Source organism: Tiliqua scincoides, chromosome 14, assembly GCF_035046505.1.
Source record: "Tiliqua scincoides isolate rTilSci1 chromosome 14, rTilSci1.hap2, whole genome shotgun sequence".
Classification (NCBI taxonomy): domain Eukaryota; kingdom Metazoa; phylum Chordata; class Lepidosauria; order Squamata; family Scincidae; genus Tiliqua; species Tiliqua scincoides.
Genome location: NC_089834.1, coordinates 13,082,082 through 13,105,063, shown reverse-complemented (window position 1 = coordinate 13,105,063; position 22,982 = coordinate 13,082,082). Strand labels below are relative to the sequence as shown.

At 50.8% G+C, this 22,982-nt stretch overlaps 1 protein-coding gene across 3 annotated transcripts; it reads left to right on the top strand.

The window, feature by feature from the left end:
• Positions 1–22,620, top strand: PTPN11 (protein tyrosine phosphatase non-receptor type 11). 3 transcript variants are annotated; one of them, XM_066609569.1, is made up of 16 exons: positions 1–166; positions 5,261–5,383; positions 5,636–5,830; positions 6,482–6,674; positions 7,445–7,561; positions 9,232–9,345; positions 10,087–10,183; positions 10,467–10,546; positions 11,002–11,160; positions 12,633–12,764; positions 13,030–13,184; positions 13,285–13,352; positions 13,940–14,091; positions 14,903–15,015; positions 15,394–15,498; positions 16,073–22,620. In XM_066609569.1, the coding sequence occupies exons 1-15, from the start codon at positions 153–155 to the stop codon at positions 15,464–15,466; spliced, it is 1,785 nt and encodes a 594-aa protein (XP_066465666.1). In that variant the 5' UTR covers positions 1–152; the 3' UTR covers positions 15,467–15,498; positions 16,073–22,620. The 3 variants fall into 3 exon arrangements, with proteins under 3 accessions (XP_066465666.1, XP_066465663.1, XP_066465665.1); XM_066609566.1 differs by having other exon boundaries at positions 10,981–11,160; XM_066609568.1 differs by having other exon boundaries at positions 10,981–11,160; positions 15,394–15,502.
• Positions 22,621–22,982: the final 362 nt, after the last annotated feature.

Here is a 22,982-nt window from a genome sequence, read left to right as displayed (position 1 = left end):
GGGGCTGCGACGCGGCGCTTTGTGGATCTCCACTGTGCCTCTTCCCTCCACCTCGGCCTGGATGCGGCTGGGCCCGGGTGGGTGGAGGCGGCCCTCCCGGGACAGGCGCCCCGCCAGCCCGCCGAGCCCCACCTGAGGAGGCCGTAGGGAAGATGACCTCGAGGAGGTAGGAGCGCAGGCCCCGCCCCGCAGCTGCAGGCCCCCCACGGTGCAGGCCCCTCCCCTCTCTATGGGGTGGGAGAGCCTCAGGCTCCCCGAAGGGCTGCAGGCCCCTCCCTTTCTGTGGGGTGGGGGAGCCTCAGGCCCCCCCAAGGGGATGCAGGCCCCCTCCCCTCTTTATCGGGTGGGGGAGCCTCAGGCCCCCAAAGGGCTGCAGGCCCCTCCCCTTCTGTGGGGTGGGGGAGCCTCAGGCCCCCCCAAGGGAATCCAGGTCCCCTCCCCCTTCTGTGGGGTGGGGGAGCCTCAGGCCCCCCAAGGGGATGCAGACCCCTCCCCCTTCTGTGGGGTGGGGGAGCCTCAGGCCCCCCCAAGGGGATGCAGACCCCTCCCCCTTCTGTGGGGTGGGGGAGCCTCAGGCCCCCCAAGGGGATGCAGACCCCTCCCCCTTCTGTGGGGCGGGGGAGCCTCAGGCCCCCCCCAAGGGGATGCAGGCCCCTCCCCTCTTTATGGGGCGGGGGAGCCTCAGGCCCCCCAAAGGGCTGCAGGCCCCTCCCCTTCTGTGGGGAGGGGGAGCCTCAGGCCCCCCCCAAGGGGATGCAGGCCCCCTCCCCTCAGTGTGGGGTGGGGGAACCTGAGGCCTCCCTAGCAGGTGCTTGTCGAGCTTGCTCTTGAAGATCATCAGTGAGGGAGAATCCAGCACCTCCCTTGGCAGTCTGTTCCGCTGCCATAGCAGGAATGGAGGTGGAAAGCCTGTTCATAGATACCTCTGTTAATAGGTAGCAAAGTAAACCTTTGCCACCTTCACGAAAGAAGCTGCAGCTCAGATGGAGCAGCTTCTCTGCCTGTTAGAAGGTCTCTGAGTTCAGTCTGTGGTGATATCTCTGGGTAAGGCTGGGAAGGACTGTGACCCTGAAGAGGGAATATCAGTCAATGCAAGTAGGCGCTGCTGAGCTGAGGAGCCCGGTCAGAGTCTGGTCCTGAAGTAGGTGGAGGAGCTTTGCATTCAGAAGATCCCAGAAGATCTGAGTCCTGGAGAGTGGCTGCTAGCTGTAGGAGATTTCATGGGCTAAATGGACCAGTGGTCTGCACTGGTTCATAGCATCTTTTGTCTGTTCTTGTTCCTCATTCGTTAACAATAACCTTTAGACAATAGTGGTTCTCGTGCATTTAGCATTGGGACCCACGTTTTGGAAAAACAATCTTGTCGGGACCCACCGGAAGTGATGTCATGACCAGAAGTGACATCATCGAGCAGCAGGGAAATTTTTAACAATCCTAGGTTGCAATCCTACCTACGCTTACCCAGGAGTAAGTCCTATTTACTATCATTGTTAAAATCATATACATAGTAGTCTGTTAAAAGTACAGATCTGTTTTCCCAAATGCAGTCACATGCTATGGTAGCATCAAGTCTAACATATTAAAAATAAAATATTGAAATGAACAGGGACCCACCTGAAATTGACTCACGACCCACCTAGTAGGTCCGGACCCACAGTTTGAGAAACACTGGTCTAGAGTCAAATATATTAGACTTTTAGAAAGTCTAGGCAGGGTAGGAGGTCTGGTCTAGAGGGTAGAGCCTCCGTTTGCCTGAAGATAACATCCGCAAGTCGCCAGTTCGAGGCCACCGGCACTGTGAATGGTGAGACCTTGAAGCAGCTGACAAGCTGAGCCGAGGTATTCCACCTGCTCTTTGGTGCGAGCGGAGAAGCGTCTTGGCTGCCCTCCATGTGAGAGATGAAGGAGCTGCTTGTCAGCTTGCGTGGGAGGAAACCGGAGGCCAGAATGTGATACCAGATCAGAAAGATCCATCTGAAATGTTGTGGTTCTTGAAAGATAGAACCTTTCTTTGATTGTAAAAATCCCTACGGGGATTTAGAACAGCCTGCCCATGTCAACCGCCTGAATAAAGTCTGAGGAGAAATCTGATGACTGAGAAAGGCGGTTTATGAATACATGTATTATTGTTGTTACTGTTGTTGTTGTTAATAATAAAGTCTATTAGATAATAGTCTAATAGCCTAACAATAACTGATATTAACAATCAAATAGAACTGCAGTGTTGTAGACTGTCATATTGACAAACTCCTTCTAATGGCAGAATCCTAGGTGTGCTTACTCAAAAATAATTTTCACTGTGTCTAGTGGGGCCCACTCCCTAACGAGAGTGCTTAGGAGAGCACCTGAAAGTCCTTAATTTTTATTGCTGACCCATCCACCTTTCTCTCTCTGTAATACATGCCGCATAAAATTGCAAGTGGTTGCAGGACTCTCCCCAAACCTTGGAGCTGGGTTTACTGTCAGTCTGAAGTCTGCTGAGTGCATTTCCGTTCCCTTCTCCGGAACATCTTAGCCTACGGCTGACTCGATACACCCCCCCGTCTTTCTATTCCAGGCTTCTGACAAATGGCTCTTCCCACTTTGAGCCAAATATACCTGGAGCACCAGATAGCCTTAGAACAAATGCCACAAATAGAGAGGCAGCCTCAGGCAAGCATCCGGAAACTCTGCTCTTCCTCCAGGTTCTACTACGTGGTCTGGGTTGTGGGGTAAAGGACCCCACTGATCCTTTAATTCCCACAGTGCCCCCCTCCCCAAAGACCCCTCAAAATATTGTGACGTTCATGCAGATGTTGCCCCTAATTCTCATTCTAAGTCTGTGAACTGGAAAGTTCTTAAGGTGCGTTGTGGTGGTAGAAGGTCAGAGGAAAGGAGGTGTTTGGGGAATGGGCAGTGGGGGTGGGAATGGTGAGAAGTGATTTGCAAGCTGCTGCCCTCAACCGGGTCTTCTTTTCCTGGAGCCTGCAAAGGCACTTAGCACAGAGCTTTCTACCCTCTGCAAATCGTCTGTACTGACTACTTTGCGTTGGGGGGTGCCCTTAAAGATCCCTTAAAACCTTAGGGGTTTAAAACCCACCGTTGAAGCCTTTGGTGCAACCCCCTTAATCCTGTCACCCAGTTGCAACTAAACCAAAGCACACAAAATAATTGTGTAGTGTTCCCTATTGATTAACTCCTGCTAATTGGGTAAGAGGCACTTTTTCAAGTCGATGCTCCTTTTTTTTAACCGGGGGAGAGTAACTGGCCCACCTCACCCCAGCACTGTCTGTTTGAGTGGCTGCCTGCTGGTATTCATTTGCATCTTTTTAGATTGTGAGCCCTTTTGGGACAGGGAGCCATTTAGTTATTTGATTTTTCTCTGTAAACCGCTTTGTGAACTTCTAGTTGAAAAGCGGTATATACATACTGTTGTTAATAATAATAATAATAATATTGATGCTACCACCATTCCCCTTCTTCTGTTGTCTCTGTTGTACCTCTTCTGAGATCTGCCCCCTCTTTTGGGGAGAGCCCTTTTCCCTTCCCTCTTAAGTGCTGTGTTGAAGTGCTATATTAATTACTAATGATAATAGCACTTAAAAACATCTGTTGGCTGTCAACAGGGACTGCTTGTTGGGAACCTATCACCTTGAGTCTGTGGAACTTGCATTAATCACCTCTTGGTTTCCAGGCTCTGTCCAAGGTGCTGGTTCTCACCTTTAAAATTCTCACTGTGTGGGGACCTGGTTTATTCCTAAAGGAGTTCCTTCACCCTTGAGTGCCTTCCCATATGCTTTAACCATCATCCAAGCCCTGCTACAGGTGCCTTTGGGCGCAATCCTAACCCCTTATGTCAGTGCTTTCCAGCACTGACATAAGGGCAATGCAGCTCTGAGGTAAGGCAACGAACATTCCCTTGCTTTGAGGAGGCCTCCGTAAGTGACACCCAGCTGCAGGATGCAGCACACGTCCCATTGGCACTGCTATGCCAGTGCTGGAAAGCACTGACATAAGGGGTTAGAATTGTGCCCTTTGTCATCCAAGGTACAGCAGAGCCTGTTTAGCAGAGTCACCAGTGTTATAAAATGTTCTTCCTCTGGAGACCCTTGCTATATTCTGTCAGGTGCCAAGTTAAAATGTGGCTTTTGTGTCATGCTTTTGAGGGGTGGCGGTTGCTTCAACAGTAGGTGGTTGTTGGCTTGCTGACTTTCTGGATTCTTTGGGCTGTGGCTTTTGTGCCCACGCAACTCTAAACCTGGATTGGAAGCACTTTTGAGGCAGGGACCCATTTCTTAGTTTCCATTTTCTTTAGTGCCGTGACATGCCCAATAATAGCTTGCTTAGGCCTTTCAGGGGGTCTGAGATTCCGCCCTGGGGTGGAAAGTGCAGCTTGAGCCGAAATGGTTGGCTTAATTAACCAAACTTCTAAAAATAAAACCAGATGAGGCTGGCAAATTCTGGGTGAAAGGTGTGGAGGCCTCTGCTGGCCAGAAGGTTTTGTATTAGTCATAGGAAAGGATGGCTGTGGGTGGTGAAGACCTAGAGGATATCTGGGGGCCGGTCACTTCAGGGTGAGATATTGCCACCTCACTGGAATGGAGCAGGGACTCTTATAAGCCTCCCAGAGTAGGCGCTTTGGAGGAACCTGCCAGCACAGAGACTCTCTAGCTGTAGGAGAAGTTCTTCTGTCGCCTTCCGTAGCTGCTTGGCTTGCGTTGGTGAAACATGAGGTTGTATGTGCATAATGGGGGGCTTCTATGGCACAATTTAAGCCTTTGGCTCTTTAGGATGAGGTCCTTCCCCCGAGGGGCTAACCATCGGTGATCAGTACAAGCGGAAAGACATGGAGGCAAGGGATGAATTGGGAGAGACTATGCAGTTATTTCATTTGCTCTTTGGCTTGTTTGCAGCAGAGGAAGGCGACTAGGAGTCGGGCCAGAGTCTGTATTGGAGAAAGTGGTTTTTGAGAGAGGATTTAAGGCAACAGGGGACATGGCATTGAGAGACCTCGGGGACCCAGGCAGGGAAACTACTGCAGCATATAGGAGAGCTGGTTCTTCTGTCTGTCTTTGCTTCCTTTTGATCTGTCACCATGTCTTAAATGACAAAAACATGCAAGCACGTGGGCCATGAAAAGAATTAAGGGACTACTGAGTTCCCCAGATTTAATTTGTAATGTTGCTGACGGTTCACATCTCTTTGGTAGGGTCATCTTAGGTGCCTAAGCACGAAATGTAAGATGTTTCCTTTCTTTTCTTGCATCTTTTCTTCCCTCTAGATGGTTTCACCCGAATATCACTGGAGTAGAAGCAGAAAACCTGCTCTTGACCCGAGGAGTTGATGGCAGCTTCCTGGCCCGACCCAGCAAAAGCAACCCTGGAGATTTCACTCTTTCCGTTCGGTAAGTCAGTGGCTTGTCAAGAGACTGTGAGTCTCTTGCAGTCTGTGGTTCTTCCTCCTTCCAAGACGAGCTTTGTAGCTTTATATGCAGGTTTTGTCCCCAGCAGCATCACTAGGTAGGACTAGGAAAGACCCTTGCCTGAAACCCTGGAGGGCTGCAGACAGTCAGTGGAGAAACTGTTGAGCAAGTTGGGACTGATGGTTGACTTGGAGAAAGGCAGCTTTTTCATGTTTTGCCTGTGTCCTGCGGCAGGCGGAATGGCGCAGTCACCCACATCAAGATCCAGAATACAGGCGACTACTATGACCTCTATGGAGGGGAGAAATTTGCCACCCTGGCAGAGCTGGTCCAGTACTACATGGAACATCACGGGCAGCTCAAGGAGAAGAATGGGGATGTGATCGAGCTGAAGTATCCTCTCAACTGTGCTGATCCCACATCTGAAAGGTGAGAGAGGTGAAAGCAGGGCCATTAGTCAACTGGGCAGGGCGAGAAGGCCAAGCGAAGTGACTTCCTGATGAGATGAAGGGAAGGTGGAAGTTGGTGGGCCCCCAGCTAACCTGGACAGTGGCTTGGCAAGCAGCTCAGTCTGCCGCCAAGAGTCTAGGCGTCCAGACTGAAGAAGTTGCTTGTAGTCAGTGGCTTTGGAAGGCTTTAGTTGAGACCTCATTGGCTGCTTGTGTCAACCGATCTCTACTGGACTAATAGCTGCACTGCCATCCTTGGACCACGGACTGTGGTGGTGCTGCAGAGGAGCAGAGACTGGGCAGGGTAGGTGGTCCAGGATGAAGGGCAATATGCCTTCCGTTCACAGAACTCTTATGGAAAGGGTTCCAAACTGACCGAAAGCATAACTAAGCACGTGTTTTTTTGAAATTAAATAGCAACCAAGGAGTGAATGGTTTGCCCTCCAGGATTGGGACTGCAGTGTGTGTGTGTGTGGGAGGGGTGATATTTAGTCCTCTTCCTTGGTACAGGGGCCCTCTCCCCAGCTGTTATTAGCTGTAGGAGGGAAGCTGCCATAGGCAGACTCTGTGGCCAAGGGCAGGTGACATGGCAGCAAGAAACAACTAGTCTTGTTCCACTGTCTTCCCAAAGATGGTTCCACGGGCACCTTTCCGGAAAGGAAGCGGAGAAGCTGCTAACCGAGAAAGGGAAGCATGGCAGCTTCCTTGTCCGGGAGAGCCAGAGCCACCCCGGAGACTTTGTCCTCTCTGTCCGAACGGGGGACGACAAGGGCGAGAGCAACGACGGGAAGTCTAAAGTCACACACGTCATGATCCGGTGCCAGGTATGGGCCCAGGGCTGTGGCAGGCCAAGGAAGCTCAGGGGGTTATGGGTGGAATCTTAGAAGCATCAGGCTGGGGTCGGGAGCCGTTGAACCTTGAGGTTGAGAGCTTGGCTGCTGTTCCTTTCTCTACTGGGAAGGCAAGCAAGTCAAGGGTTGGTGATTTAATTGTTTTTTAAGACAACTATTTTTTAGACAACGTGATCCTTATAGAAGCTGCAGGTGGCAGGTTACCATAAGATCCCCCCTGGGTAAGGGAGTAAAGGGAGATGCCTCTTCTGTTGTATGGGACAGAATGCCTCTTCCCAGGTGAGACCTTGCGCAACACACACCTTGGAGCCATCTCCTAAAAACCATTAAGTGGATGCCTTTTTCCCTTCAAAATGGTTTTTTTCAGTCTTCTGGAAATTTGGTCTTTGAAAGTAACTTGACTGACTCTGGCTGCCACCCTAAATGCTTTCTTGAGAGTAAGTTCTCATTCTTGATTAAATATTTTTGACCGATAGATTTGATGGTGTCTTCCAGTCCCAAGGAAGTCCTGTTGACTGCTGGGGGCTTTCTGGGGCCATTGAACAGGGGTGCTGGACTAGACTGGCTAACTTTGGGCTAATGATCCGCCAGGCTATTTGGATGCATTTCTGAGTCAACAAGCTTTGGTTTGCCCCATTCAAATTTTCTTTATTGGGTGAGAGCGTAGGTCTGCCAGTAAGCAAGTTGAGGCCTCTGGGTAGGGTGTGGCTACTGAGTGCCCCTCCTTCCTTTCTTTTCCGAAGGATTTGAAGTACGATGTCGGCGGTGGAGAGAAATTTGACTCCTTGACAGACCTCGTGGAACATTACAAGAAGAACCCCATGGTGGAAACGCTGGGGACAGTCCTTCAGCTGAAGCAGGTGAGAGAAGCCCTTCGAATGTGCTCGTGTCCCCAAGAGCGTATGCAGAGCAGAGAGGCTCTGGCCCTCCAAAAATAGCTGGAGCCATTTCCCAGAAAACCCACATCGTGGGGTGGTATTTATAGCATTGGGTGGATGAGCTTTTGAAAGGCCTGGCTGACATCATTCAGTCCTGAAATAATGTTGATTAACATTAATAACATAGTTCATGTGGGGAGACTACCACAGCTAGAAAATAGTCCATTTTCCTCCACGCGAGAGCAGAGTCCATTTTTTCTGTGCGTCTTGCCTGTAAGGTTGTCCATCTTGGTGGTTTCGAGAACTTATAATTGAGTTTTTTTAACTGGTTGAGTTGGAAATGCTTTCCGGTAGTGAGCAGGAACAATCGGTGGCCAGCTAGAGGAAGTCTAGTAGTGAATAGATAATGTCAGTCTAAAGCATTCAGTAGCACAAGCAGTCAATTAAAGTACGTATTAGTTTGCATTATTTGAACAGGTGCTGCAGTTGCTTTGGACCAGTATATTTCAGGGATGGCACAGCCCCAAACTCAGAAATACAGGCAGCTGTCCATAGAACATTTCCCATACTAAATGTGCTGTCCATGGGCAGTATCTGGAGTTGAATTAGTCATGAGAAAGTCCCACTTAGGGACTGCTGAACTTGGGACACAATCCTGAGGCTTATTCAGGCTAGTGGGTCAAATGCCAGTGATAGAGCTGTCAATGTTGGGGTTCTCTTGGGGATAAACTCTCAAGTAAGGCATACTTTTTACTCCAGTGTTTTGGAGACTGTTACACCTATATCATTCCCCCATAAATAGTTATGGGGGAACTTCTTAAGTATTCAGGTTCCACAATAATGAGTTTTTGAGGAAGTGGTTCTCTCTCTCTCTCAAGCTATTGAGAACCAGCAGCTCCCGAAAGGGGTCAATGTCTCTGTCTTAAGTTGAAATCCTAATTCTTGTAAAGCAAAAGGGCCGTGTCTGGAAACACCAAAACCACAGAGAGATCCGTCCCTCTTTCTGGATTGAGAGAGCAGCTGAGGTCCACGACCAAAGGCAGTCCAGGCAAGCGAGGCAGGCAGCAAGCCTGGAGGAGGCCTGTGGGGGTCCGGTGGACCTCGCTGTCCCACAACGGGGTGGAGGCTGATGGCTTCCAGAGTTATCAGACCAGTTTGTTGAAGAAGAAAAGAGATCTGTTGCAGGCAATGAGCTATGATGGCTGGCTGAAGTCTAGGTATGCCAAGGCACCGGAAGTCTGCTAAGTGGGTGGATATTGCCTTCAAGTCCTGCTTGTTGCTCCTTTAACACCTGGCTGGTCTCTGCGAGAAGCAGTCACTCAGTTGAACACAGCAGGGCTTCTCTTGCAGAGGGACCAGCTGGGGTCGGGGAAGGAGTGGAGGCTGCCAGCTGCTCTTAGCAGGTGTTGTTTGGTCCAGACCATAGCCTGGCAGGGAGAGGATGATCTGTAGGTGGGGAGGCCAGTCTCAGGAGGGGGGGTTGAGGAAGGCCAAGCGTTCTGCACGCCATTAGGCCTGTTGTCTTCTGTAGGGGTGCTGCAGCTTAAGGGTACAGAGCTCCCAGGAGGCCAGAAGCAGAGTCCCTCTGGGGCCAGACGGCTGTTTCCAGCATGCTCTGAGAGAAGTAATCCACCTCCCTTTCTCGCCACCAGCCCCTCAACACCACCCGCATCAACGCAGCCGAGATCGAGAGCCGAGTGCGGGAGCTGAGCAAGCTGGCGGAGACTACCGATAAAGTCAAGCAAGGCTTTTGGGAAGAATTTGAGGTAATTGGGGGGAACCAGGTCCACCTGCCGGAAGTTGCAAGGACTCCTCGGCCTGCCATTTGGCTGCGGTGGGTTCCTGCAAAGGCAAGTTTCTGGGCCATGGCGTTGCGGTGCCACCAGGGGGAGCCATGGCGTCGCCTGATCTCTCCCGGTTCCGGTCTCCAGGGACCGCTTGTGGCTGCATTGCAAAGACTGCAAAATCTATGGAGCGCTTGGCTCTCTGTGGCAGGAAAAGCGTTGCTTTAAATATTGCTAAGGAAGGCAATTAGAGCAGCGCTAATGCCAGCTGAAGGCTGAGTATGTGTGGGTCGAGGCCCAGCACAGCTCAGTGGATCGCAGGGTGGTGAGCGCTTGCGGACTTCAGCCCCTGCCCACCTTATTTCAATGGGCAAAACTAGGTTAGGCGAAGGCTGTAAATGTGTCTCGGCTCTTCTGAAAGAGCGGCAGGGCTCTCTGATTTATTGGGTGGCTTGTTCTACCTGTTACTGTCACCGTTAATTCCTCTGTGGCAGTCGTGGGTTGCCTTCAGGCTGTTGATGGCTCTGCCGCTCTGCTCCAGCTGCTGTTCTGAAGCTCGTGGTCAGAAGAGAACACCCTTCCTGGGAGAACAGAGCAGCTACCTTTGACTATTGGTTGTTTTTCTCTGGCGGGGGGCAGGGTGGAGAGGCTGTGGGTGCAACAGGGTTGGGAAAAGAGGTCAGACTAATCTCCTGCACTGTTTTTGTTTTTTTTTTACCTTAGACCCTCCAGCAGCAAGAATGCAAACTCCTGTACAGTCGTAAAGAAGGGCAGCGGCAGGAAAACAAAAACAAGAACAGATATAAGAATATTTTGCCTTGTGAGTGATGCCTTGAGGTCTTCTTGTCCCTGAGATTTGTCCTGGGAACTTCTGGCCTCCTCTGCCTTCAGAGCCTGTAGTTCAGCAGTGGGGTCTCTGTTTTGCATGTAGGAGGCCCCTGGCTCAGTCCCTGGTAGCATCCCTAACTGGGGTGGGCTCCTGCTTGAAACGCTTGCCTGTCGTGGACACAAGCTGAGCCACTGCTGGGGGCCTGATTTGGCAAGCAAGTGTCGAGCACTGTGCGCCCGTCCCTCTCTCTCACTCTCTTCCTTCGCCTCTCTAGTCGATCACACCAGAGTTGTCCTGCACGATGGCGACCCGAACGAGCCTGTTTCCGATTACATAAATGCCAATATTATCATGGTAAGGAGGGCCTTGGCTTGTGTGTGTGTGTGGGGGGGGGAGGCTGACATTCATCCTTGGAAGGAGGGGTCTGGAGGCACCTCCCACAAGTCTCAATGCCTTGTGGGGGGTGGGATAGTGACTGACTTCTTATCCAGTGGGGAGAGTTGTCAAGGATGGCCAGAGGTCCCCATAGCGCAGGCAAGGAGAGAAATTGGCTTCTGGGCTCTGCTGCTCCAGGCTTTAGGAGAGGGGGCAGTCCTGTAATCTGGTGTACCGGACAAAAAGCCCCCCCCCGTACTCAGAACACGTGTGTTTGAGAGAAGGGGTGAGCTTGGCATTCTCCCTGGGGTATTTTTTTGAGGTGCATGATGGCGGTAGGCTTGTATGGATGTGTCCTGACTCTGGGTCCTGGGTCCCTGACATAGTCCTGCTTCCCCCCCCCCCGCCTGAAGGCCTTTTGTCTCACCCTGCAGCCGGAGTTTGAAAACAAGTGCAACAACGCAAAGCCCAAGAAAAGCTACATCGCCACCCAGGGCTGCTTGCAGAACACTGTGAACGACTTCTGGAGGATGGTCTTCCAGGAGAACTCCCGCGTGATCGTCATGACCACGAAGGAAGTGGAGAGGGGAAAGGTAAAGCCTGCTCCCTGCTTCCCCCCGGTTATGTCATTGCACCTGTCTTTCCTCATACGGCCCTGAATTCTGCTCGAGCTGGAAAACCTAATCGCTTTTAGAAAGAAGCCGAGGTGTTAGTCCTCAGCTCTGATTTTGTCAGTCTCCCAGCCTGTCACCTTTAAGAGGGCTAGTGCCGTGGAATGGCTAAGAGAGCAAGCTGTGAATCGGGACTTCCTGCTGTGAATTCACCGGGTGGCCTCGGGCAAGCCGCTGCCTTTCAGTCTCAGCCGCAACCTGAAGATATTTGTAAGGCTGTTGTTAAGTATAACAGCAGGAATCTCTTTGGACGCTCGGAAAGCGCTGCACAAATGCTGCCGTGTCTTGGTTTCTCGAATCCAGTGCCAACGTGCCTTGTGGCAAAAAAGCTGCCTTTGAGGGCTGCAGCTGCTAAGTCTCCTTCCTTCCCCAAAGAGGTAGGAAGGAGTTGGCCGTCCTCAGAATTCTCTTCCCCACTCCTGAGCTCATTCCACCTGCTAGCCCCCCTGCTGCTCTTTTGTGATGTTACTTCTACCAGCTCAGTGCTGCATGTCTGGAGTTCCAGGAGACCCCCCCCCCCAGCTCCAGTCGGCTGCTGCTTCTCCCATGGGGTAGCCCTTCCCCAAGTTTTATCCCCACAGCTGCTCCTCTGGCGAGTTGTCATGCATGTAATGCTGCAGATGCCCCTTCTCTGGTTCAGAGAACTGGCGGATGAGGCTGCTGTTGTTCCTTCCCCAGAAATCAGAGGATCTGGCTCTGAGCTTTCTGGCAGACACGGAGGTCAGGCTCTGTTTATACACCATACTCTCTTCTCAGGGTGGCAGCCAAGCCCTCTCTCCCTGCAGTGTTTGCGGGACAATTGTCAAGTCCCAAGAGCAGTGCTGCAGATCTCTTGATGTGTGTTTGCAGGGTGCTGGGCTTGGGGGGGGGGGTGTCTCGTCCTGGGTGATGTGTGTCTTTTGTCAGCTTAAAAATGTAAGAGGCCATCTGTTTTCCCCTGCAGTAGACTGTGACATGCTTGTCATCCTGCTAGGAACTGTTCCAGGCAATTCTTGGCTGCTGTCATCTTTTGGCTTAGCAGAATTTCACACCCTTTTCAGATTCTTCTTTTCTTTCACGCATCCCAAGAATATCTGGTTTGTTGATTAAACACAGCGTGTATGTGTGTGTGCTTCCAAAACCAAGTTTGCACAGATAAGGGTAGATGGTGAGTTTCCATCCTGGGGGGGGGCAGGGAACCATTGGGCTAGCTGAGTGTAGTACATGGTTTCTCGTTGCCACCCCCCCCCCACGAGGAGTGGTTTTTTTGCATACTTAAACTGTATGGTCTTTTAAAAGCAGGAGCAGGAGAAGTTCTAAGCCTTTCTGAGTTGGGTTGAACCTGGTTCCTGCCAGGCATTAAAAGCAAGCAAAAAATCACTGACCCCCCCCCCCCCTCACATCTTGTCCTCCAGAGCAAGTGTGTGAAATACTGGCCGGACGAACATGCGCTGAAAGAATATGGCGTGATGCGAGTCCGAAACGTCAAAGAGAGCGCGGCTCACGATTACACATTACGAGAACTCAAACTTTCGAAGGTCGGACAGGTCAGTCTGCGGCATTCTCTGCTCTGGGGAGTCTCTGTTCCGTAGACTGACTGCTTGTGAGGGCAGCCACAGGTTTAAGGAGCAGACCCAGAGAAAACGCCTGCTTTTGAGCTGCGGGTTAGGTCTGTCCCCTCCCTTTCTGCTCTTACTCTCCTCTCCGTTTGCTGTTGCTTCCTCTGTTTTTGTAGTCTGTGGGGGGGGGGGGCCTGCATATTTCAGGCCAGCGCTGACGAGGGTGTCTTTTCTTTTGTGGCGTCTCGCCCAGGGCAACACCGAACGGACAGTGTGGCAGTATCACTTCCGGACCTGGCCTGACCACGGCGTTCCCAGCGATCCTGGTGGGGTGCTGGATTTCTTAGAAGAGGTTCACCACAAGCAAGAGAGCATTGCCGACGCCGGTCCAGTCGTGGTTCATTGCAGGTCTAGTGGCGCATTTATTTCTTCTGCTTGAGCTACATCTTTCAACGATGAAAGAGGCAGAAGTGTTAGAAACCCTTCTCCCTTCCCCTCCCCTTAACAGTGCCGGGATTGGTCGCACCGGGACGTTCATCGTTATCGACATCCTCATCGACATCATCAGAGAGAAAGGTATGTCCTGGCTCTTTCTTTCTGGGTGCCCGCTAGCCCTGGCTCTGCTCAGAACTGATCTGGAAGGGCTGTCCCCAGGTTTTGCTGGTGGTAAATTCTCTCCCTCCTCCCCACACTGTTCCCTCCCCTCCTTTGGGTTTTCTTTCTTTCCCTTTTAAGGAGCGAATAGAATTTTGGGTTAGGGAACCCAGGTGAACATCAAAGGTGTGGTTGTGTTTGATAGTGGAGAAAATTTCAGTAATAAAAATCCATACTAGATGAATTTGTGGTGCACAGTCCTGCCTGCAGCCCTTGTGTATAATAACTGAGCATGGGAGCCTTCCTGGGCCCTTGGGGCATATCAGAGAGAAGGGCTGTGGGCTTCCTGCCCTGCTTGTGGCTTCCTGGAGGCATTTGGGCGGCTCTTGCTGGCTCCTCCTGTGGTCTGCTTTTTGTACTGTCTGACCTGGTTTGCAGCCACTCGTGGAAGGGAATCCCTTCGCTGTTGAAGGTGCCGCTGGTCTAGATTGCTATCTGCCCGAGAACTTGGGTGTGGCTGTCACCCCAGGCGAGCCCCCCACTAACTCTTGGCTAACCCTTTTTCCCAGGCGTGGACTGCGACATCGACGTCCCGAAGACTATCCAGATGGTGAGGTCCCAGCGGTCAGGGATGGTGCAAACCGAGGCTCAGTACCGGTTTATTTACATGGCAGTGCAGCACTACATCGAAACGCTACAGCGCCGGATCGAGGAAGAGCAGGTACCTCTGTGTGGCCTCTTGGGCGAGTGGCGGGGGTCTGTTGGCTGGGTGCACGACACGGGGCACTGTAAAAGGAAAGTGCTCGAGATTGCAGAAAGCAGCCCCCCTAACGAGTCGCGCCAGGTTGCTAGTCCACAGGATGTCTTGCTGCCCCCTTGTGGCCGCTGTTCGTAAAGCTTCCTCACCTGTTTACGACCCTGTTGAAAAGCAGGTACATATGGATGCTGCCCAGGGTGAAACCGGGGTGTCTTTAGTCCAGGATGGAGCAGGTTTTGAGAGGGGAAAGAATTGAAACTCAAGTTGTTAGTCCAGCTTTTTCTCTTAGAGTCAGAAATAACTTTGGAAAATGCTGCCAGCCAATTAGGAGCAATTAATTCTTGTTAGGGATATTGGAATGCATTGGGAATAATTCTGCTGCCAGGCAAGGCACAAAAGAGGATCCATGCCTCTTTTTGAGCTTTAATTATTTTTATTGGGACGCTTGTGAATATTTGAACACGACCACTCACTGGCGAACACCTCCCTTTCTTAATTTTTAAGTCAATGTTAAGGAAGTGAAAGCGCTGCGGAACTGTTAACGTACTGCATAGAGCATTGGGATATGTGAAGGTTGCCGTGTGCAGATGGCTTTTGTAATGCAAAGGAGCCCTGGAGTGATTGTTTGTGGTACTTTGTGGGTCCAGGTTGGCGAGGGCTGTGTCAGTCATCACGAAGGTGGTGGTGTTCTGTTAAATAACAGAGACAGAAAAACGGCTTTGTGCCACGTTAGTAAACCTTTTTGTGTTTGTTTGTGTGTGCTCTTAATTTCTAGAAGAGCAAGCGGAAAGGACATGAGTACACGAACATAAAATATTCTCTAGTGGACCAGGCCAGCGGAGACCAGAGTCCCCTCCCGCCATGTACTCCGACTCCCACCTGCCCTGAGTAAGTGGTTTGTGGTGCCCCAGGTCCGCCCCCCCCCCACCCACGCTGTGTTCTTGCTTTTTAAAGGCTATGCCTTCTGGTGGCCTGAACTCTCAAGGCGTGTTTGCACCCATTGTAGAATCCAAGCGTGAAAATTAAGGAGTTAGGTGGAGGGAGGGAGGAAACTGTGGAGGGTGTATGGGAGCTAGAACACAGTGAATGGTCTGCTTTCAGAAGAGCCTCCCTCTTGACTCCCTCTTTGGGGCAGTGCTGTGGTGGTGATCAGAACTGTTCTTCTTGAGGGGGGGACTGGCCACCCAGTATAACCGTTCCTGGAGAAACTGGAGCTCCGTTCTGTGCAGTTGTGTTGTAACTTGAAATTCCTGTGCTTTCCTCCAGGATGAGGGAGGACAACGCGATGAGAGTCTACGAAAACGTCGGCCTGATGCAGCAGCAGAAAAGCTTCAGATGAGACTATGAGAGGAAAGGCCCTTGTGGGAGAAGGCAGGTGCTTCTCCAGTGACTTGCAGCTTCTCCTGTCAATGGGATGGGGGTGGGGGTCTGTGGGGAAGCACATCCTTGTGCGTCCGTCTTGGCACCAAGGCTGGGACTTTAATTTCCAGGGGTCACCCGCTCCAGGTGTCAGGGGCAACCTCTGGTTGCAGCGCTTGATCTCCTCTTGCATCCAACGTGGAGGCGGCTTCAGGAAGGGAGTTTTGCAAATTAATGGGTAGGAAAGGTCTAGCTGAAGCCATTAGTCTTGCTGGCTGAACAGAGCCTCCATGCCTGGAGGCAGCCAACTGATGTCACGGAGCGAGAGCAGGGAAGGGCCTTGCTCCCTTGGAGCATCTTGGTTGGCCAGTGTTGGGAAGAGGATTAGCAAGTGATCTTCCTCCTGCTGAGTCAGGCCATTAGTCAGGCCTCTCCAGGTCACGTCTACACATGTGAAGTCCCGTGTCTATGTGAGGGCCCGTGTATGTCTAATCCTTGGGGATCCCCGGACTTTTGTATTGGGAATATTCATAGCCGTGGCTGTTCAACTGCAGCTGAAGGGTTCTCTCTTTCTGTCCCTTTACAGAACCCCAAGATCCATTTTATTGTTTTTAAACCAGAAGGTGAAGCAAAAGCTACTTATCGAGTGTCCCGTGAAGAGCTGGACTCGGACCGCTGCGTAGAGCCTCTCTATTTATGGTGTTTTAACCCTTCAGTAATAAGCAGAACTTAAGACCATATTTCAGAGAAACTCCTCTAATGCCTTTTCTCAAATTTCTACAGTAGCTGATTTTATTCTTGTTTCGTTTCCATTTTTTTCCCCCCGTTTGGAACAGAAGGTTCTTTGGCCTCCAGTGCAGACCAATATTATGTCATACTTGAAAGATTATTTTTGTTGTTTTTTTCTCCTGGATTTAGAAGTTTTAAAGCTGTTTCAAATCTTAATTTTTTTTAACATCTGTTTCTTACCCTTAAAAAAAAAAATTCTGGGTAGTAGGTTCAGTGAAAAACTTCCATGCTTTGTGGGGCGAAATGGGATTATACCAATAAGAAATGCCCCTCTTTTGCCCTCTGCCCCTCCCACCCTGCTTCTGAAGAGAGTTGGCGGCGGTCTCTTGGACGAGCCCCGTCAATCAGCTCATCTGATCGAGTAGCTAGTCCTCATGCTTGAAAATGAAGATGCTTTTCTAGAACTTCCAATGATGCGTTTTTTGCACCAGATGAAAAACCCTGTTTGTTTTCCTAGAGTTTGCCCAGCAGCCGATCGATAGTTGCTGGACTGTGCTGATGGTGTTTGTTGGGGGTGTGTGTGTGTGTGTGAGGGTGGCAGCACTAATGTTCGTGGTGCGACTTGTGAGTCCACATTGGTGGCATTCTCGGAGTAGTGACCTAAACTGGCTTTGGCTTTGATCCTTGGCTCGTATGACCCCTGCTTGCCCCTGTTGGAAACAGAACACCAGGCTAAACATGCCCTTTGGAATGACCCCGTGGGACTCTCCTTGTCGTCTTTGCCCCTAACTCCTTGCAGTGGCCCCCCCCATAGGACCTCCAGGGCAGCTGTGGCTTCAGGAATCGCTTTGCCCATTGAGCAGATCGGAGAGCCTGCGAAAGGGAGCTCTTGTCTTGCGTTGCCTTAGAAGGGGAGAAAGATCAGCAGGTTGCAGAAGCGCCTGGACCCTGTGCTCCATTGAAGCTAGACGTTCTGCCTTCTCAAAGTGCCTTTTTTCCGAAGCTGCCTCCAGCTTGACGGGGTTTTCCTTTCTTCCTGAGTAACTCTTACCAAGGAGATGCTGTTATTGCTGAGCTCCTGTGTTGCAGTTGTAAGGGGCTAGGAAGGCTTCTAGGCCTGCAGAAACATCAGCCCATCCTGCGAGTGGCGCCGCAGAGGCAGGACTGGGACTGTGGAGTGGGCCAGAGCCACTGAGTTTCTATGCGTAGGGGAGGGGGGTTTCAGGAGGACTTTCCTTGAGCCCATGCTGGAGGTTGCCACTCGACACGAGAGCTGTCTGGACTGTTGAGGTTAGGTTAGTGAACTCCTTGAGAGCCAGAAACCTAAGTTTCAAGCAGTGCTGTTTGGCCAGGGCTGGGTGTCCGGCACGCTTTGAAAGAAATACGTCTGCACCCAGAAAAGCTGAATTCTGCCATTTTTGTGTTATTTCTCCGAGTCACTTTTCTGTGGTTTTTGAAAACAGCGTCTCCTTCGTTCTGTCCTACTTAAGAACATAAGAACAGCCCCACTGGCTCAGGCCAGAGGCCCATCTAGTCCAGCTTCCTGTATCTCACAGCGGCCCACCAAATGCCCCAGGGAGCACACCAGATAGCAAGAGACCTCATCCTGGTGCTCTCCCCTACATCTGGCATTCTGACTTAACCCATTCCTAAAATCAGGAGGTTGCGCATACACGTCATGGCTTGTACCCCATAATGGATTTTTCCTCCAGAAACTCGTCCAATCCCCTTTTAAAGGCGTCTAGGCCAGACGCCATCACCACATCCTGTGGCAAGGAGTTCCACAGACCGACCACGTGCTGAGTAAAGAAATATTTTCTTTTGTCTGTCCTAACCCGCCCAACACTCAATTTGAGTGGATGTCCCCTGGTTCTGGTGTTATGTGAGAGTGTAAAGAGCATCTCCCTATCCACTCTGTCCATCCCCTGCATAGTTTTGTATGTCTCAATCATGTCCCCCCTCAAGCGTCTCTTTTCTAGGCTGAAGAGGCCCAAACGCCGTAGCCTTTCCTCATAAGGAAGGTGCCCCAGCCCCGTAATCATCTTAGTCGCTCTCTTTTGTGAACTGCCGGCAGGGCGGGCAACGTGGACCTTCTCATCTCTAGAAATCGTACCCAGCTGCCCACTGGGCTTCTGAGGTTCCCATCAGATGTTGACGATCTGCTTTCAAGCGTATCCTTGTAGCCGATAAGGGCTAGAATTTTTTTAAAGAAAAGGAAGGCTTCTCAAGAGGCAAAACTCTGTCCCTGAACCCGCCTTGCTTGGAACTGCCGCTTCCCCGCAGCCTAGTTTGGATATGGTAGGCTGGGAGGAAGAGAGATCCTCGGAGTCGCCTCCTGTCTTTGAACTTTGCAACTCTTATTGCAGGCTCATGTTTTGCGTTGCCACAGCGTAGTATCCTGGCCCGACCTGTGAGGTGCCCCTTGGCCGTAGGATTGTTTGCCGCCTCCTGTCTCCAAGAGTTAGCTGGTGCATTAGCCGCTAAGTGCCATTGAGGGCTCAGTGGTGGTTTTGGCTGTGGGGAAGGCATGAAGCGAGTCCCCGAAGCTAAGGCTGATCAGGGGTGCCTGTGTGGCAGGTAGGGATGCCGGTGAGAAGCAGGTCACTGGTGAGTGGAGCTGGCTGATGTTTCTGTCCTCCATCAGCTTGCTCCGTGCGTGAGCCAGGTGGGGGTGTCAGCAGCCCCTCTTGCCATCCAAGGGAAAGGCTTCACCCTGCATCCTTTCTGAAAGGAGAATCCCCGGCCTGTCCTTTTCCCTTCAGCATCATCCATTGCCTCTTTCCCTGCATAGTGGTTTTCTCTCTTCCCTTCTCCCCCGAGCCAAATCCCCCAATGCAAATTTTTCAGAACTGGACTGGGAAAACTCCCCATTTTGGAATGTGTAGCAAAACTGGCCTGATGTTTATGCTTTTGTCTGCACTGCGCCACCCCATCTTTGGCTGATGCTAGCAGATAATTACTTACGACATCATGATGTGAAGATGGGGGGAGGTTTCACTGCAGGCCGAACTAAAAGCAGTGTGGGTTTTGGGACTCCTGGTGGGTTTTACAAAAAGCAGCCCTAGTTGGACGGGGCACAATCGGGATTGGGGTTGTGGTGTGGGAGGAGAGGAGTTTGTGTCTCACTCTTGTTCTGCACTGTAGGCCTGATCCAGATCCCCCCGAAACTGCTCATTTGTCCTCGCCCCCCCCCCCGGCAAATCACTGCTTTGGAGAAAGGGAACCTCAGTTAGGAAACATCATCAAGAGGACTGGGTTGAGACCCCTTCCCCCTTCACCATGACCCTGACCCAAATCACCCCTGCCCTTTTTTGAGAAAAGAGCCCCTAGACTTGGCAGTGGGTCATAGCACAGTGGTAGAGCTCCTGCTTTGCATGTGGAAGGTCCCAGGTGAAGTCCTTGGCACCTCCAGGTAATGCTGGGAAGGACCTTTCTCTGAATCCCCGCAGAGCATTTGCTGTTCTGTGCTGGCAACACTGAGTTTGACGGCCCCCGGTCCCGACTCGGTAGGTGGCAATCTTGTAAGTGTTCATGTTGCGTCTAGTTTGGTCCTGAGTGCATTGGTAGGGGATGGGGAGAGGGCGTGTTGGCCCACCCCAAGACCCCCATGTCACAGCAGGGGTCTGAGTGCCGGCCTCTCCTTGTGTCAGCACCGTCTCCTGCCTTTTTCAGAGTGTTCGAAGCGGAAATGTTGGGCCTGCACCTGATATGTGAGTCTTTAAAAGATGGCCATTGTGCCTGCCCTCTCTTTGTGCTGTGTTTTTTATTGGGGAGATGCACAGTTGGGGTGGCACAGCTCTGTTGTGTTTTTAAACCCCCACAGGAGAACTTTAAAGGAATGCAACTCAGTGCGCTCTGAGTGTTGTGCAGACATGGCCTGTGCTTTGAACATCAGCCAGATTGGCTGCAGCCAAGATTCATGGTGCATGTCCTTTGGGGGGTGGGTGCGGTGTGGCTCATTCTTCCCCCCCCATGTCGCTGCTAGTCCTCACGCTGAAATGCTTCCTCCAGAAAATTGTAGAATGTGACTGGTGCCGGGTTGTACAATTTCAGGCAGAGGTGGAAGAAGCCAAGCGCTTCCAGGCCCAAATGCTGCCTAGAACCCTCCTTCTGGACAGGCTGGCTGAAGGGGTGCAAGGAGCACCTGTAAATGCAATCCTCTCTGTCCCCCTCCCAGCGGCAGCCTGAGCAGTAAGATTGATGGTCTCCAGAATGTGTTGACTTCTCTGAGCACGTGCTGTTGAATGTCTGCTTTTGAAACTTGAAAAAAGAACCTCCTTGATGATTGTGCAAGGAAAGGCGCTTTAACCAGATCATCAGGCCTGGTTAAGAACCAAAAATGACGGTCTCTGGTGGTGACTTCTGGGAAACACCCCGGCCGCCTCCACTTGTCTTATTTTTTCCAAATAGGGCGGGTTGCACAGGCATAAAGAGGTGATGACCCCCCCTTCCGTCAGCCCCGCATGTCTGCATCTGTACTGGGCAGCGAGATGTAGCATTATAGTGTCTTAAAAGTCCTGGAATGAGTTTCTGTAACAAATGTACAAAAATGGAATTGCAACTCTTGTCAATGTGGGGTTGAGGTTGGCAGTGCAGTCCTAGGCATGTCTACTCAGAGGTAAGCCCCCTTGGGCTTAACGGGGTGTCCTCCCAAATAGGGGCATGTGTGTAGAATCGCAGCTTTAGCTATCTGTGTTCAGTTGATACTTGGAACAGGAGAAGTCGAAAGGGAATAAAGTGGTTGTTTTTAAGCTTCTCGTGCTGGATCTGGTTGGGAAGATGCCCTTCCATTCTGGATGTTAAAGCATGTCTTTTAAAAATGTAATTGTATGTTGGCTTCGGGGGAATGTGTGCTTTGCCTCTGCTGTATAAGGTGCCAAGCACTTGCAACCAATGCACAGAACCTCACTGCCACCTCTATACTGCATATCCCCAGCTTCAGCTGTGTCTGGATTCAGGGGCAACTGGACCCTTCTGTCACTCCTGATGCGGCAGCCACAACAAAGTCACGTTCCATCCCAGGAGGCTGCCCCTCTGCCTTCCACACCCCTAGGTCAGTGACCTGCACACAGGCTGGACTCCTGTGCGGGCAGTTAATTCCCAAAGCTGTTTAGGGATAAGGGTGAAACGTGTCTCGGTTTTAATGTAGAAAAAGTGTGTCTCACTTACTGGCGGAATTGGGAAACCCTGCAGGGAGCTTGTCTACCTGTGTGCAATCGTTTCGATGCGTACTGAATGTTTTGATGCGTACTTGACTTGTTTTATCCAGTTTTTTAAAAGCAAAAAAACAGCCCCTCTATTAATCTTCCAGACCAAATCTTCTCTCCCTCCCCGCACCCCCTTGAAATGTATTTTCAGAAATGACAATTTGCTTTGATATCCTTTATTAACAAATGATGGTTGGTAGGCCTTGTAGGTTGTGGGGTGGGGGTGGGAGATTAGGTGGCTAGCAGAATGGGAGTATCTGAGGTGCAGAACATGATGGCGCTGGCTTGGAGGAATTTGGAGTGTTGCTCAGTCCTGGAGACTAGGATGGGGCTTGTACGGTTGTAAATTGGGTTGAATTTTAATTTGTCTTTCCATGTGATGTCCAAACCTTCTTAATTTATGAACACCTTTGCTGACCAAGGCTGCAATCCTAACCACACTTTCTTGAGAGTAAACCCTATTGAACAAAATAGGAGTTAACTTCTGATTAGACCTGGTTAGGCTTGTGCCCTAAGTCACAACCATGCTTAACGGATCAGTGAGGGAAATTTGCCTTTTGTACTCATCTCGGTTGAAATGGCTCTCCCATTCACCCCTGCCTTGTTGTTCTCCTGCCCCTCCACAGCAACGTATGAAGTATTGTACCAGAGTATTAAATGAAATGTAATATTTTATTGAGAAGAAAAGCTCAACCTTCTCCTTTAAAAGGAATACATATAGGATGTCATTGATTTTCTTTTTTTTTTTAATGTGAATTGTGTACCTGTTTCAAGATGCATTGTTTTCTCCGCATTTCGGGAGGGGGTCCACGAGCCCCAGCTCCTTGTGCCCGCACGGCCCCCGTTAGAAGCCCATGGTTAGAAGCACACCAGCGTGAGGGACCGGCGGCCACTCCAATGATGCTTCTGAACACTCAGCAACTGCTCACATCTTCTGTAGACCATTTTTGCAATTTGTCAACATGTGACATTAAATGAGAGAGAGGAAAAAAAATGCAATGGATCATGTACAGAAATCTTTGTGATTTGTTTGTCTGTCTCCAGCCTGTATTTATGGGTGTTGAGTCTGGCTGCATTGCTGGCTGTGCTGTGATTTTTTTTTCCCCCACTTGCTCCAAGGCTTATTATCAGAGTAAAAGCATTTATTTGTACAACATCAGAACTTAAAAAAAGAAGGAATAAAAAAACCATTTTCTTACATCTGTTTCCTGAATACTTTCACAAGGCTGCAGAGTTCTAACACAGCATTAACTTGTGTTTATTAAATTCCGTGTTGAACTCTAGCAGTGCTGAAGTCTTGCTCCTGGTTGCAAATCTTGTGCCTATACAGGGATTTGGTGTATGGGAGTTGAAAGAGCAGAGGGCAAAAGACTAGTACTGAGTGATGACGCTCCTGTTCCCATTCGGCTGTGAAACTTCGTGGGTGACCTAGGGCCAGCCTGTCTTTCAGCTTTGCCTACCTCAAAGGGTTGTCGTGTAGATTAAATAAAGTGGGCGGGGTGGGGGGGCTTGTATGCTACCTTGAGCGCTGTGGAGTAAGAGCCAACCCAAAACTGGAAA